This window comes from Peromyscus maniculatus, chromosome 11 (assembly GCF_049852395.1).
Source record: "Peromyscus maniculatus bairdii isolate BWxNUB_F1_BW_parent chromosome 11, HU_Pman_BW_mat_3.1, whole genome shotgun sequence".
NCBI classification, from domain to species: Eukaryota; Metazoa; Chordata; class Mammalia; order Rodentia; family Cricetidae; genus Peromyscus; species Peromyscus maniculatus.
The window spans coordinates 49,346,247-49,359,742 of record NC_134862.1 but is presented as its reverse complement, the minus strand read 5'-3'; the positions used below and the strand labels follow the sequence as shown (position 1 = coordinate 49,359,742).

The window sequence follows — 13,496 nt, the reverse complement described above, 5'->3', positions numbered from 1 at the left end:
GAAGTTCCCAGGAATCCCCAAGGATGACCCCAGATTAGACTACTAGCAATAGTGGAAAGGGTACCTGAACTGTCTTACCCCAGTAATCATATCAGTGAGTACCCTAACTGTCAGCATAGAGCCTTTCTTCAGTAAGTGATGGAAGCAGATGCAGAGATCCTCAACCAAACACCAAGTCAAGCTCCAGGAGTCCAGTCAAAGAAAGAGAAGAGGAATTCTATGAGCAAGGGGCATCAAGATCACGATGGGGAAACCTACAGAGAAAATCAAACTACTGGGATTGTAGCTTTGTTATCATTTATTTAATGGCTACTATCCAGATATAAGGAAAAACACACCATATTTATCTTTCTTGGTTTAAGTCACCTCATTCAGCATGAATATTTTCTATTTCCATACATTTGTCTGCAAATGTTTTATTTTGGCTTTTAATAGCTGAGTAATACTCTATTGTGTAAATGACATTTGCTTTTCCATTCTCTCTTGGGGGACACCAAGGTTGTTTCCAATCTCTGGCTATTACTAACAGAGCACCAATCAACATGACTGAGCAAGTATCCTTGTTAAAGGATAAAGCATCCTTGAAGTATATGCCCAAGAGTGGTATAGCTGGATCTTGAGGTAGATTGATTGATTCCCAACTTTATGAAGAACTGCCATACTGATTTCCGAAGTGACCATAAAAATTTGCACTCCCACCAGCAATGGAGGAATTTTCCCCATTGTTTCATGTCCTAGCCAGCATGAACTGTTATGATCTTAGAAATTCTGACAAGTGTAAGATGGAATATCTCACTGGCACAAATGACTTTTTGAACAGAACACTGTTAAAGCAGACACTAAAATCAACTATTAATAAACAAGAGCTCATAAAACTGAAAAGCCCCTGCACAGCAAAGGACATTGTCATTCAGACAAGGCAGCAATCTACAGAATGGGAAGAGGTTTTTACCAACTCCATATCTGATAGAGGCCAAGTATCTAAAATATATAAAGAACTCATGAAACTTGATATAAAAAAAAACAACTAAATTTTAAAAATGAAGTATAGCTCTAAATAGAAAACACATATGTGGATATATTCACATTACATAGAATGGAATTCTAAGTACAGTTTTCTTCTGGTAGGTAGAGTAGTGGATATTTATTGCAATTTAAAAGCATTTTCACTTTTCTTTTTGCTTTCATTCTTCTTGAAAAATAAGAAAATTCTCTTTTGAAAACAAAATTGATTATTTAAATTTGTATTACTCATCTCAAGTTACAAGAAAGCCCCAGATTAAAGTGGTATCATTTATCAACTAACATTTGTTTGAAAAATTTTCCCCAAATTTGTTTCTCAAGATATTATTAATTATCCTATGTAAAATTGGAGAATGTTTTACCAAAACAAGCAAGCAAACAAAAACAAAAATCGAGTATAGATCCAAACAGAGAATTCTCAATAGAGGTAACTCAAATAGCTGAGAAACCCTTAAAGAAATGTTCTACATACTTAACCATCATGGAAAGGCAAATCAAAACTACTTTGAGATTCCTTGTTTTTCTAATGTCTTAAGAGAGCATCAGGCAACTGATGTGAGGCCTTGTTCCTAGTCAGTGTGTGTGTTGAGTGCATCATACTTCCTCTATGGTCTTTGCCATCTTCTCAGGGATTTGTGTATGTGGCTTACATTTTATTTGATACCATTTTCTTATAACTATGTTATTCTTGAAACAGTCTGCTTTTTTTTCCCTTTTGTTGAGAATAGTTTTTTTTCCTCACATAATATATCCTAATTACAATTTCTCTTGCCTCTATGCCTCTCAATTTCTCCCCACATCTGTTAACATTCAGATTCACCCCATTTCTGTCTCTCATTAGAAAACACTTTTCTAAGAAATAATAATAAAATAAAACAAAAAGTAGCACATTGGAATAGGACAAACAAACTGAACAAAAAGAGCCCAAGAAAAGGTACAGGAAAAATATATATGCATAAAGTGCCAGTTGTTCACACACTCAGGAATTAAAAAAAAAAAAAAAAACACCAAACCTGAAACCATTCTATATATGCAAAGGACTTGCAGAGTAAAAAGAGAGGAGAAAATATAAATAAAATAAAGACAATAACAAGAAAATTTTAAATTAAAAAAAAAGGAAAGAAAACCCCCCTTTTGACATTATAAAACATGGAAACTCCCAAAAAGCCTTTGAGTTCATTTTCTGTTGGCCAACTATTGCTGGGCATGCAGCACACCCTTAAGAGTAGTTTGTTTCCTCAGGAAGACTCCCTCGGAGCAAACTAAATTTCATCTGCAAGTGGTTAGTAATTGGAGATAGCTTCTGGATTAGGGATTGAGACCTGGGTCCATTTCTTTCTTCTTTAGGACCCCATCTTGTGCAGATCCATGCAGGCCCTGTGCATGCTGTTTCAGCCTCTGTGGGCTTATACATGCATTGATCCTGTTGATTTAGAGGGCTTTAATTTTTTGTGTGTGTGTCCTCCGTTCATTCTGGCTCTTACACTTCCTGCCTCCTCTTCCGCATGGTTCCCTGAGCCCTCAGGGCAGAGATTTAATGGAGACACCCCATTTAAGGGTGAGTATTCCAAGGTCTCTCATTCTCCGCATAATGTCTGGCTTGGAGTCTCTGTATTTTCTGTATTTGTTCCCCAGCTTCTCTGATGATGGTCTAGCCAGGTAGATGATCTATAAGTACAGCGAAATGTCATTAGCAATTATTTGATTGCTCCTTTAAAAAAATTACAGTTGGTTTTACCTCGGGTCCTTGGGCTATCTAGTCTCAGGTTCGTGGGCACCCAAGCCACATCGGGCTTCATCTTGCGAAGTGGGCTTTAAGTCAAATTCAATACTCGTTGCTTATTCCCACAAACTGCGCCACCACTGTGCTATCATGTCTTGCAGGCAGAATACCATTGTAGATCCAACAGCTTTTGCTGGGTTGGTGTTTATATTTCTCCCTTGAAAGCGTGCAAAGTGCATTCCTATACCAAAGACACTAGAACTCTAGATAAAATCTCATGGTAGGCAGTAGCTCAACTTCTCCATCTTCAGAGAGTTATATCTTTTCTTTATCAGTGGGGCTTTGCTGTGAGTTTGTGGAGAGCAACCTATAGTCTTTGCAATAGCTTGGTTGTTTTATAAATCCCATGGGACCCCTTTGGCCAACAACTCAATTAGATGTAACCCATTCATGTTACTGGAAGCTTAATTTAGTGACAAGAGATGTCAATTTGGGACTCTGTCTCCTACATACATGGAAATTTTATTTAGAGAGCCATCATATATGCATATATATTTAAGCATCATCTACTTTATTGGCTTTCCAATATCACCCCTAAAGTGCCCCTTAACTGTTTCTCCCTATTCTATCCCTCATGGCCCTCTTCCCTCCTCTTCCCTGGTTGATCCTTCCATTCAAGTGCCCCCATCCCTCCATAACTATCTATTTTATTTCCCTTTCCTAGGGAGATCTACCTGGTTTACCCTCCTCACCCCCATCTCTTACCATATATCTAATCTAGTGTTTCTATGGATTGTAGCTTGGTTATCATTGACTTAACAACCAATATCCTCATATAAATGAATACAGACCATGTTTGTCTTTCAGATTTGTCACTCAGGATGACTCTTTTCTAGTTCCATCAATTTACTTATGAATTTCATAATTTCATTTTTAATGCCTGAGTAATATCTCTTGAGGTAGTTCAATTCCCATCTTCCTGAGGGAGTCTAACACTGATTTTCATAGTTGCTATACAAGCTTGCATTCCTACCAGCAATTGATGTATTTTTCCCTTGCTCCAAATCCTAACCAGCATGAGCTATCACTTGTGTTATTGATCTTAGACATTCTGGCCAGTGTAAGATGAGATCTGAAAGTAGTTTTGATAAGCATTTCCCTGATGACTAAGGATGTTGAATATTTCTTAAAGTGATACTGTGTTCTTAATTCTTGAACTAGTCTCCAAAGAAATACCTCTGTGTTTATTCTTATAGGGAAATTTTAAAATTAATAAACAAGATGATGGCCAAGCCAAAACTGATGTCAAGTGATCTCTTCATTCTGACTTTTGCCTTTTTAAGTATTTCTTATTAAGAAATTTTTTTTTTTTTTTTTTTTTTTTTTTTTTTTTTTTTTTTGGTTTTTCGAGACAGGGTTTCTCTGTGTAGCTTTGCGCCTTTCCTGGGACTCACTTGGTAGTCCAGGCTGGCCTCGAACTCACAGAGATCCACCTGGCTCTGCCTCCCAAGTGCTGGGATTAAAGGCGTGCGCCACCACCGCCCGGCTTATTAAGAAATTTTTTATTCATTTTACATACCAACCACAGATCCCCCTCTCTTTCCTCTTCCCATCCTCCCTGGCCTTTCTCCCAACCCACCCCCCATTCCCTCCTCCAACATGGTAAGGCCCCCCATGGGGAGTCAGCACAGCCTGGTACATTCAGTTGAGGAATTCATACTGCATTTATAGGATGTATTCTATATTCTGTATGCTACTGCACCTAAACAGAAATTTGAGGAACACTGGTTTCAGTGTATAAAATATTGATCAGTTTTCTACTGGAGGACTGGAAGAGATTTAAGGAACCAAATCCCCAACTTTTTATAAAAGGACATTATTGTATATTCAATAACTCAATATTACATGTAAATTTGTTGAAAGTAGCAAATAACTTTAGGAGATTACTGTTTCTAAATGCCATTTAAATATATATGGAATCTTATATGTTGATTGATATTTAAGATGAACAAATAGGTAATAATAGTTTTTTCTTCTCTTTAGCTAATTCCTGTATGGACCCACCACATGTAGAAAATGCTACTATAACATGGCTATCTGGTGAGACAGTACGTTATGAATGTAATAAACCTCTTAAAATATTTGGAGAAGTGGAAGTGATATGTCAAAATGGAACTTGGACAGAACCACCAAGATGCAAAGGTAGGGCATAATATTCCCAATATTTATTTGAAACTTTAATTTACATTTTCATATTAATAACAATAATATGAGGTAATTCCTGTGAGAAGAATTTTTCAAATGCAAAAAAAAATTATATTGCTGAAATTTTATTTCTTTTGGTAAACTAATGAGGAAATATGGTAGGATATTTTAACAAAGATTTTATTAAATTAGTGGAACAATTGCAACTAAGGAAAAAATTCATCATTTTAAATCTTAAGCCACTAATTTATTTATTTGATATTAAATGTATAAAAGAAAATATACATGTTTGAAGCTTGAGAAAACACTTGCAAAATATTCATTTTGAAATGTAAATACATGGCATAATAGACTATCACCATGTAAATAAAATACAATATCTTCATCATAGTATTTCCTTGCTTCTTACTTTTTGAATACAACATATGGGAATGATTTATGAATATGTGTTGAGACATTTTTCTAAGTTCAGTAATTTCCAAATTACTTCAATAATCACATAGATTGAATATGAATTATATATCGATGAGGGACAAATTTATATCAAGTCTATAAAGAATCTTCAACTAATTAGTCTATCTCTCAAACCTCTGTCTAGATCATTTGCATGGGAAAGTTACTTGTGTGTTAAAGATATCTGTCCTTTTGTTAATTTCTGTTTGTGTTCTCTGTCCCTCAGTCTTATTTATCTTTTTTCCCTTTCTTTGAGGAGTAGTTTTCAAGAATTTTATTTTGGCATACATCTTTCATTCCTCTTGAGGGCATAATTTAAGTATGCTATCTCTAATAGTTTCCTAAATTCCTATTACTGAAGTCACCCTAGGTATTTGTGTGTATGTATCATCCTTTACTAATGCTGTCACTTTACACTTCAATGGAATCTGGAAACTGCACTTACCTTTAAAATCCATTTACCTTTCCAATTTTCAATGTTCCTGTAAAATGCCATTAGAATTTTCTCTTACAAATATTGAGCACCATTATCAAATGGCAAGTTTCATATCAAACATAAATATAACTTAACAATCTTATGATCAGGAATATCTACTATATGCCCATTCTTGTACCAGTTACTTTTCTCCTGAAGTCTTTATTTCTGGCATGATTCCAGTAATTATTTTTATGAGGAACTCTCTACTGGAGAAACATTCTCTTTCTCTTCTTTCATATGAAAATGTCTTCATTAATGTCTTTGTTTAAAAGGTTAGCACCACAGGACATAGAATTCAAAGTTCATTCACTTCCTGTGGCCTCCATGGTAGTGTATGGGAAGACGCTTTTTTTTACTCAGCTCTTGAATATGCTTAAGCATGCCTTTTACCCAATTTTTTCATTTTCCTTCTCACAAAAACATTTTGTTTGGGTCTTGAACTTTTTGCTTTTTTTTCTAAACAATGTTGGAATTCAGTTCAGTTTCATTATGCTTCTGTTGAAAACTTATTCATCAGAACATATTATCATTACCTGATTGCAGCCTTCTCCAGTGGCCTCACCATGACAGTTAGCAGTCCAAAAGAAAATCAAATCACACACCATTGTCTGGTTAGTTGATTCCTGAGTTTCTTAATCAGAATTCTCAATGTCTCCCTCCCTTCTTCATATATTGGTATTGGAGAAATTATTTTGGCCACTCCACGTAGTTAAAAGGATATTTATTTAATGGCGTAACTCACAAATTAAGTAATGGGTAGGTCGCAGGGTCTGGGGAAGTTGTAATGCAGTCCAGCGGTGTTCTCCGGAGCTCTGCACAGTCAATCTGCACCGGTCAGCGTTCCGGCACCGAGAGAGCGCCCAGAGCAAGCGCTGGCCCATCCAGCTCTCGGGTCCCCAGGCGCCTCCCCTCGCCCCGCCTCGTAGGTGTGACAGTTGCCAGAGTCTCAATGGGGGTTGGAACTTCCAGAACCAAGCTGGAATGGCTACCCACTACATCTCCCCCTTTTTGTCTAAATAAGAAGGTTCTAAACTAATACAAGACTATATACAAAGGAATGGTTATCAAATATTGTCCAGAAATAATGAGAGATAATGACCTAGATCAGATGTAACTACAACCAATGCAAACAATATCAAGCAAGAAACACATACTAAAATCCAGAGAAGTATAGAGCATAGGTAAACAGCATGTTATAAAGATCATTCAAAGGTGTCCTATCCTAAAGAACCTGAACCTAATACTTAATACGTTCTATCTAAGATATATATACTAAGTTGTAACTATAACTGCTAGTCTTCAATCCCATCAAAGACCTGAGAAGGAACATAATGGTCCCTGAGAAATGGTAGATGGATGCAAGCAACTTTCGGGAATCTAGCTCAGTCGGTAGAGCATGAGACTCTTAATCTCAGGGTCATGGGTTCGTGCCCCACGTTGGGCGCCAGATATTGGAGAAATTATTTTGGCCACTCCACGTAGTTAAAAGGATATTTATTTAATGGCGTAACTAACAAATTAAGTAATGGGTAGGTCGCAGGGTCTGGGGAAGTTGTAATGCAGTCCAGCGGTGTTCTCCGGAGCTCTGCACAGTCAATCTGCACCGGTCAGCGTTCCAGCACCGAGAGAGCACCCAGAGCGAGCGCTGGCCCATCCAGCTCTCGGGTCCCCAGGCGCCTCCCCTCGCCCCGCCTCGTAGGCGTGACAGTTGCCAGAGTCTCAATGGGGGTTGGAACTTCCAGAACCAAGCTGGAATGGCTACCCACTACATATTGGTTACTAAAGGTATATTCACAAGAATACCAGTTGAACTTAGCAAAAGCATAATATGGTAGCTTGAATGAAATGTCCCCCATAGGTTCATAAGGAGTGACACTATTATGAGGTGTGGCCTTGATGGAGTGGGTGTGGCCTTGTTGGAGGAAGTGTGTCATTAAGGGTGGGCTTTGAGGTCCCTCCATGATGACATTGGACTAGACCTCTGAATGTAAGCCAGCACCAATTAGATGTTTTTCTTTATAAGAGTTTCAATGGTCATGGTGTCTCTTCACAACAATAGAAACCCTAACAGAGGCAATACTTATTTTTACCTTGACCTTATCAGGAATCTAGCAAGCCTCATTTGCTTCTGTAAGTTTATACTCCCCACATTACTGTTGGTAAATGTGTGTTTCTACAAAATGACAATGAGAAACAAGAATATCTGATTACAAGAACAAGGGAAAACATTGACCTCTGTCTGGTCAGCAGTCGTTAAGCCATTGATTAGCACTAGAAAGTTTCAGAGCAAACAGGCTTATTCTATTTCAGTAAGTGTTTTAGGTGAATAAAGAGGAAGAACTTGCACTGTAACTCTCAGTTTATATTATTAAAATATCCTCAAGCAATCTTCTCTGTAGCCACAAATCACTAGAGTCTTGATATTATGATTAGTACTGTACTTTCATTGGTTCTGCTTAAGCCTGTACTTTGATTTGATCTCTCAAACATTCAAATGCTGTGTTCTTAGACTCAACAAGGAAATGTGAGCCTCCTCCAACTATTGCCAATGGAGAAATCACTTCCATCCAATTTTCAGTGTACACACCATTATCATCAGTTAAATATCAGTGCCAGTCTTTGTATCAACTGCAGGGCAACAAGAAAATAACATGTAGAAATAGAGAGTTGTCTGAGCCACCAAAATGTTTACATAAGTACTGCATTTTTATAAATCATGGGAAAATCAGTTTCCTGGTTGGGAAATTTTCCTGTTTATAAAGGAACACTCACAGGTTAAAAGAACTGTTTAGATGACTGCTTGACTAACAAATATCAGAGGAAGGCAAGATGATTAGTTCATTTTCATATAAAAAGAGTTGACAAGTTATATGTTATTATATATTATTGAGTTTTTGTTAACATGTATTGATGTCCATAAAGCTGGGTGCCAGCGTGATATTTCCATATCTGTATATAGCTTGCAGTGACTAAACACAGCATCCTTCATACATGCTCCCCTCCCCTTTGATACACCATCTAACTTCTACTAATCACTGTCATTTTAGTTTTACTTTCAACATGGGAGGGGAGCACAAAAGACATGTCTCCCTGTGTTTTGCTTTTATAACTTAATGTCTTCCAACCTCTGTTAATGCACTATCCCATTACATATGCGACCCAGCTCTATGAATCATTGCCATGCATTCAAAGGACTTTCCACTGTATGAGAGATTATGCATAAGACTTGTCTTCCTGGTTTTTTGGATCATTTCACTTAATGTCTTCCACTGCCATTTTCATGCTCAAATAATAAAATTATCTTTTTTATTAAATATAAATATATTACATTGTCTTTATAAATTAATCAATTGGTGGGCATCTAGACAAATATCCCATCTTAGCTACTGTAATGTTGTTATTTACTATAAACATATACATACATGTTTTGTAGGTTGATTTCATTTCCTATGGGTATATACCATAAGAGGGATACAGGGATGATGTATGATAGATCTATTTTTATAATCTATGGTAGATTAGATTTTTAAGGAATCTTCATATTGTTTTCCATAGTAACTACAAAATAATCACATTCTCATCAACAGTTTATCAGCTTCTTTTCCTCCACACACTATTAAGCATTTGATATTTTTAAGGGCAATTTTATGTAATAATGGATTATTCTAACTGGGTGAAAAGGTATCTCATTGTGGCTTTAATTGGCAGTGCTGTGATAGCTAATGATATTTAGCATTTTTCCCTCACTTGTATGTGTATTTACTCTTTTGGGAAGTATCTCTTCATCTTAAGCAGTTGTGGTTGGTTTACAATGCTTTTGTTATTTTTTAAAAATTTAATTAATTAATTAATTAATTTTAGATCCTGACTGAAGTTTCCCTCCCCTCCTCTCCCACCATTCCCTCCCCCGACCTACCCTCCAGGACCCCCAATCCATTCCTCCTTTGTTTCTGTTCATAAAGGGACAGGCCTCCAAAGAGTATCAGCAAAGCTTGGCACATCAAGTTGGCATAAGATTAAGCATTTCCCCTTATATTTAGGCTGTGCAAGGCAATCCAGTGTGAGGATTAGGTTTCTAAGAGCAAGCCAAAGCATTAGAGACAGCCCCTGCTCTCATTGTTAGGAGTTCCACAAATGGACTAAGCTACACAACTGTCTCATATATGTAGAGGGCTTAGGTTGGTCACACGCAGGCTCCTTGGTTGTTGGTTAAGACTCTGTGGGTTCCTATGAGCCAGGTTAGTTGTTTTTGTGGATTTTCATGTCATATCCTTGACCCCTCTGGGTCCTTTGATCCTTCTACCCTCTCTTTAGCAAGATTCCCCGAGCTTAGCTTAATGAATGACTGTGGGTCTCTGTATCTGTTTCCATTCATCACTGGAAGAAAGCTCCCTGATGACAATTGTGGTAGTCACCAATCTGATTACAGGGGATGGCTAGTTCAGGCTAGGTATCCACGAAAAGAAAAGAAAGGAGGATATGATATAGATATAAAGGATATAGATATGATAGGATAAAAGGGTAGATTATTGAACCTGCTTTTAAGGAGCAACAACTTGTTTGAAATGTTTTACATTGCTATGGATTTTAATTTATTGATACAAATTTAAAGTTAATTTTGTTATACCGTATGTATATTTCTACTCTTGTTTAAGGTATTATGTTTATGCAGCTCATTTGAAATTGTAATGAGTAATTAAGAAATACAGATTAATAATTAGTCTTCTATGATAGTCAAAATTATAGTCATGTTAAGTTTTCTAGATATATATAGATATAATTTAGTTAGATAGGTAATCTTTAAACACTTTAGAGACCTACAGAAGATGGCATTTAAAATGTTTATAAAAACTTAGACTTTCTGGACAGTGAGACACATCTGCTCCTGGCAGCACCAATTATTTCAAAGAGAAAGATGGGCATTGAAGACATTCCTTATTGAGTTTATCTTCTTCTTCTTGGCAAAAGCAGCCATTTGGGCAAGAAACTGTTCTTACCTGGACTGCTTGACAAAATGTTGTATCTACTGGACATACAGGACACATAGGAAGGTGACTACTGAACTTTGCAAGGCAAGATGGTCCTTCAGGTTCCTGCTTCACAGAAGAAACTGCCAGACATTCTAAAGGACATAGAGAAAAATGACTGAAAGACTCTAAGCCTCTAGGCTGAAGATGGATGTCCCAACACTACAGAGGAACTTTGGGTAACTGTCCAAGAAGGCAGCTGTCCCTGTCATTTCCAGAGTTTTGGAAGTTGCTTACATGCTCTTCCTTTTTACTTAGGTAATATTATATCCTTCTGGGGTCTTTGATGTAGTTGAAGACTAGATAAAATTTTCCTTGGTTAAGATAAATTAGATATGAAACCTTAGGCTCACAAATATAGGATAGATAAAATATTTTCTTTAATTTTACAAAATACAAATAGACTAGATATTGTAACTGTAATTCTTACTTGTTATGTATAATTGTACTATGTTAAAGTTAAACCCTTCATTTTTGATTAGACAGAAAAGGGGAGGTGCTGTGGGATGTTCTATATGCTGTGAATGTGTTGCTCTGGTTGGTTGATAAATAAAATGCTGATTGGCCAGTAGCCAGGCAGGAAGTATAGGCAGGATAAGCAGAGAGGAGAATTCTGGGAAGAGGAAAGCTGAGTCAGGAGAGATGTCATCCCACTGTCCAGGGAACAGCATGTAATGGCACACAGGTAAAGCCATGGAACATGTGGAAACATACAGACTAACAGAAGGGCTGAGTTTAAGTGTAAAAGCTAGTCAGTAGTTAGCCTAAGCTAATGGCCAAACAGTTTTAATTAATATAAGCTTCTGAGTGATTATTTTATAAGTGGGCTGCATGACTGTGGGGGCTTGGCCAGACCAGGAGAGAAACTTCCGAGCTACAGATCATGTTATTTTTTCTTTTATTTTGTTTTTATGGTGGATTACATTGACAGAATTTCCTATGTTTAACCATCCCTACATCTCTGGGATGAAGCCTACTTGATCATAATGGATGATCTTTTTTAATGTGTTCTTGAATTCAGTTTGCCAGTGTTTGATTGAGTGCTTTTGCGTCAATGTTCATGAGAGAAATTAGTCTGTAATTCTTTCTTTGAAGAATCTTTGTATGGTTTGGGTATCAGGGTAACTGCAGCCTCACAAAAAGAATTTGGTAATGTTCTATCTGTTTCTATTGTGTGGAATAATTTCTTATTAATTAAAATTTTCCATTTATTTTATATACTGACCATAGTTTCCTCTCCTTCCTTTCCTCCTGTTCTCCCCCCAACCTCCCATCTACCCCCTCCCCATCCATCCCTCCTCCATGTCTATTCAGAAAGGGGCAGGCCTCCTATAGGCATCAACAAAGCATGGCATGTGGAATAATTTGAGAAGTACTGGTATTAGTACTTCTTTGAAAGTCTGGTAAAAATTCTGCACTGAAGCCATCTGGTCCTGGGCCCTGAGTTCTAGTAGATGCTTCATAATGAACCTTTGTTGTCTCTCCATTTTTGTGGGCTAGATTTGAAGATGATTTTGCTGTCGACTCTACATCGGTGTGGTATATATGTGTTTTTTAAATAAATTATATTTAAAGTATTTCTCAGAAGTTATTAATGAGTTAATTTTATAAACATACTAATGAATTATGTAGAGCACAATGGATATATAACACACCTAAAAGATAGTGAGTTGGCCATGATTTCTTTGAAACGTCTTTGATATGTAGAGATTTTCCAGGATGACTGAATGGCTGGATTTCCTAGCATCCTTCTCCATTTCCTGAAATCAACACAGGTAGATAGATTTCTTATCCCACCCCCACTGGCTCAACGCTTCCAAAATTGACCTTGAACTCACTGTTTGGCTGAGGATGTCCTTGAACTCTTGATCTTCGTGCTTCTGCCGTTCAGACACTAAGAAGAACTGAAATCTCAGGCTGCAACACAGGGCCAGGCTTTCACAGCCGCACTTTTGAGTTAAATTACACGGTGGTAGGGGAGCTGGGACTCAGCAAGTACAAGATCCTGAGACCTGGAACGGCAGCACAGAGAGAGACGGAGAGAAGCCAGCACTAACTTCCCTAGCTCTGCAGCCAGAGCAAGAAGAGACTTCCCCACACAGAGGAAAGATTGCAAAGAGACTCCTGGATGCTTTGACTAAGATGACTCAGCGGGCAAAGACACAAGCCCTCAGTCTGATAAGGGAGCAGATCAAAGGGATTCAAGCAAGGAAAGAAGGAGTCAAAGCATCTCCATTTTCAGATGATATCATTTTCTACCTAAAAGAACCCAAGACTCTACAAAGAAACTTCTACAGCTGTTAAATACTTCAAGCAAACAAACTAGAAACCAAATTAACAGACAAAGATCAGTAGCCTTCCTCTAAGCAAATAAAAAACAAATTCAAGGGAAAAAACTCAAAGAAATAGTACCTTTCACAACAGCTTCAAAAACTAAAATACAGTTTATTGGCATAACTATTCAAGAAAGTAAAAGACTTATATGATTAAAACATCAAGACAGGGAAGAAATAAAGAAGATACAAGATGGAATAACCTTGATGCTCAATGATTGGTGAACACTTAAAATAAAAATGAATTAAATTTA

The 13,496-nt window shown here is 37.1% G+C and overlaps 1 protein-coding gene across 11 annotated transcripts in view; it reads left to right on the top strand.

The window, feature by feature from the left end:
• LOC102903013 (complement factor H-like) overlaps positions 1 to 13,496 on the top strand; it is a 54,689-nt gene that overhangs the window by 25,802 nt on the left and 15,391 nt on the right. For 10 of the 11 annotated variants that reach the window (XR_013043307.1, XR_013043306.1, XR_013043308.1 and 7 more), the window contains one exon: positions 4,790 to 4,948. The exons of the other annotated variant lie outside the window; for it this stretch is intronic. Coding sequence is in view for 4 of the 10 variants with exons in the window: in XM_042258258.2 (XP_042114192.1) it covers positions 4,790 to 4,948 (159 nt within the window). In the remaining 6 variants the exon portion in view is untranslated. The remainder of the gene's footprint in view (positions 1 to 4,789; positions 4,949 to 13,496) is intronic. 11 annotated transcript variants of the gene reach the window in all.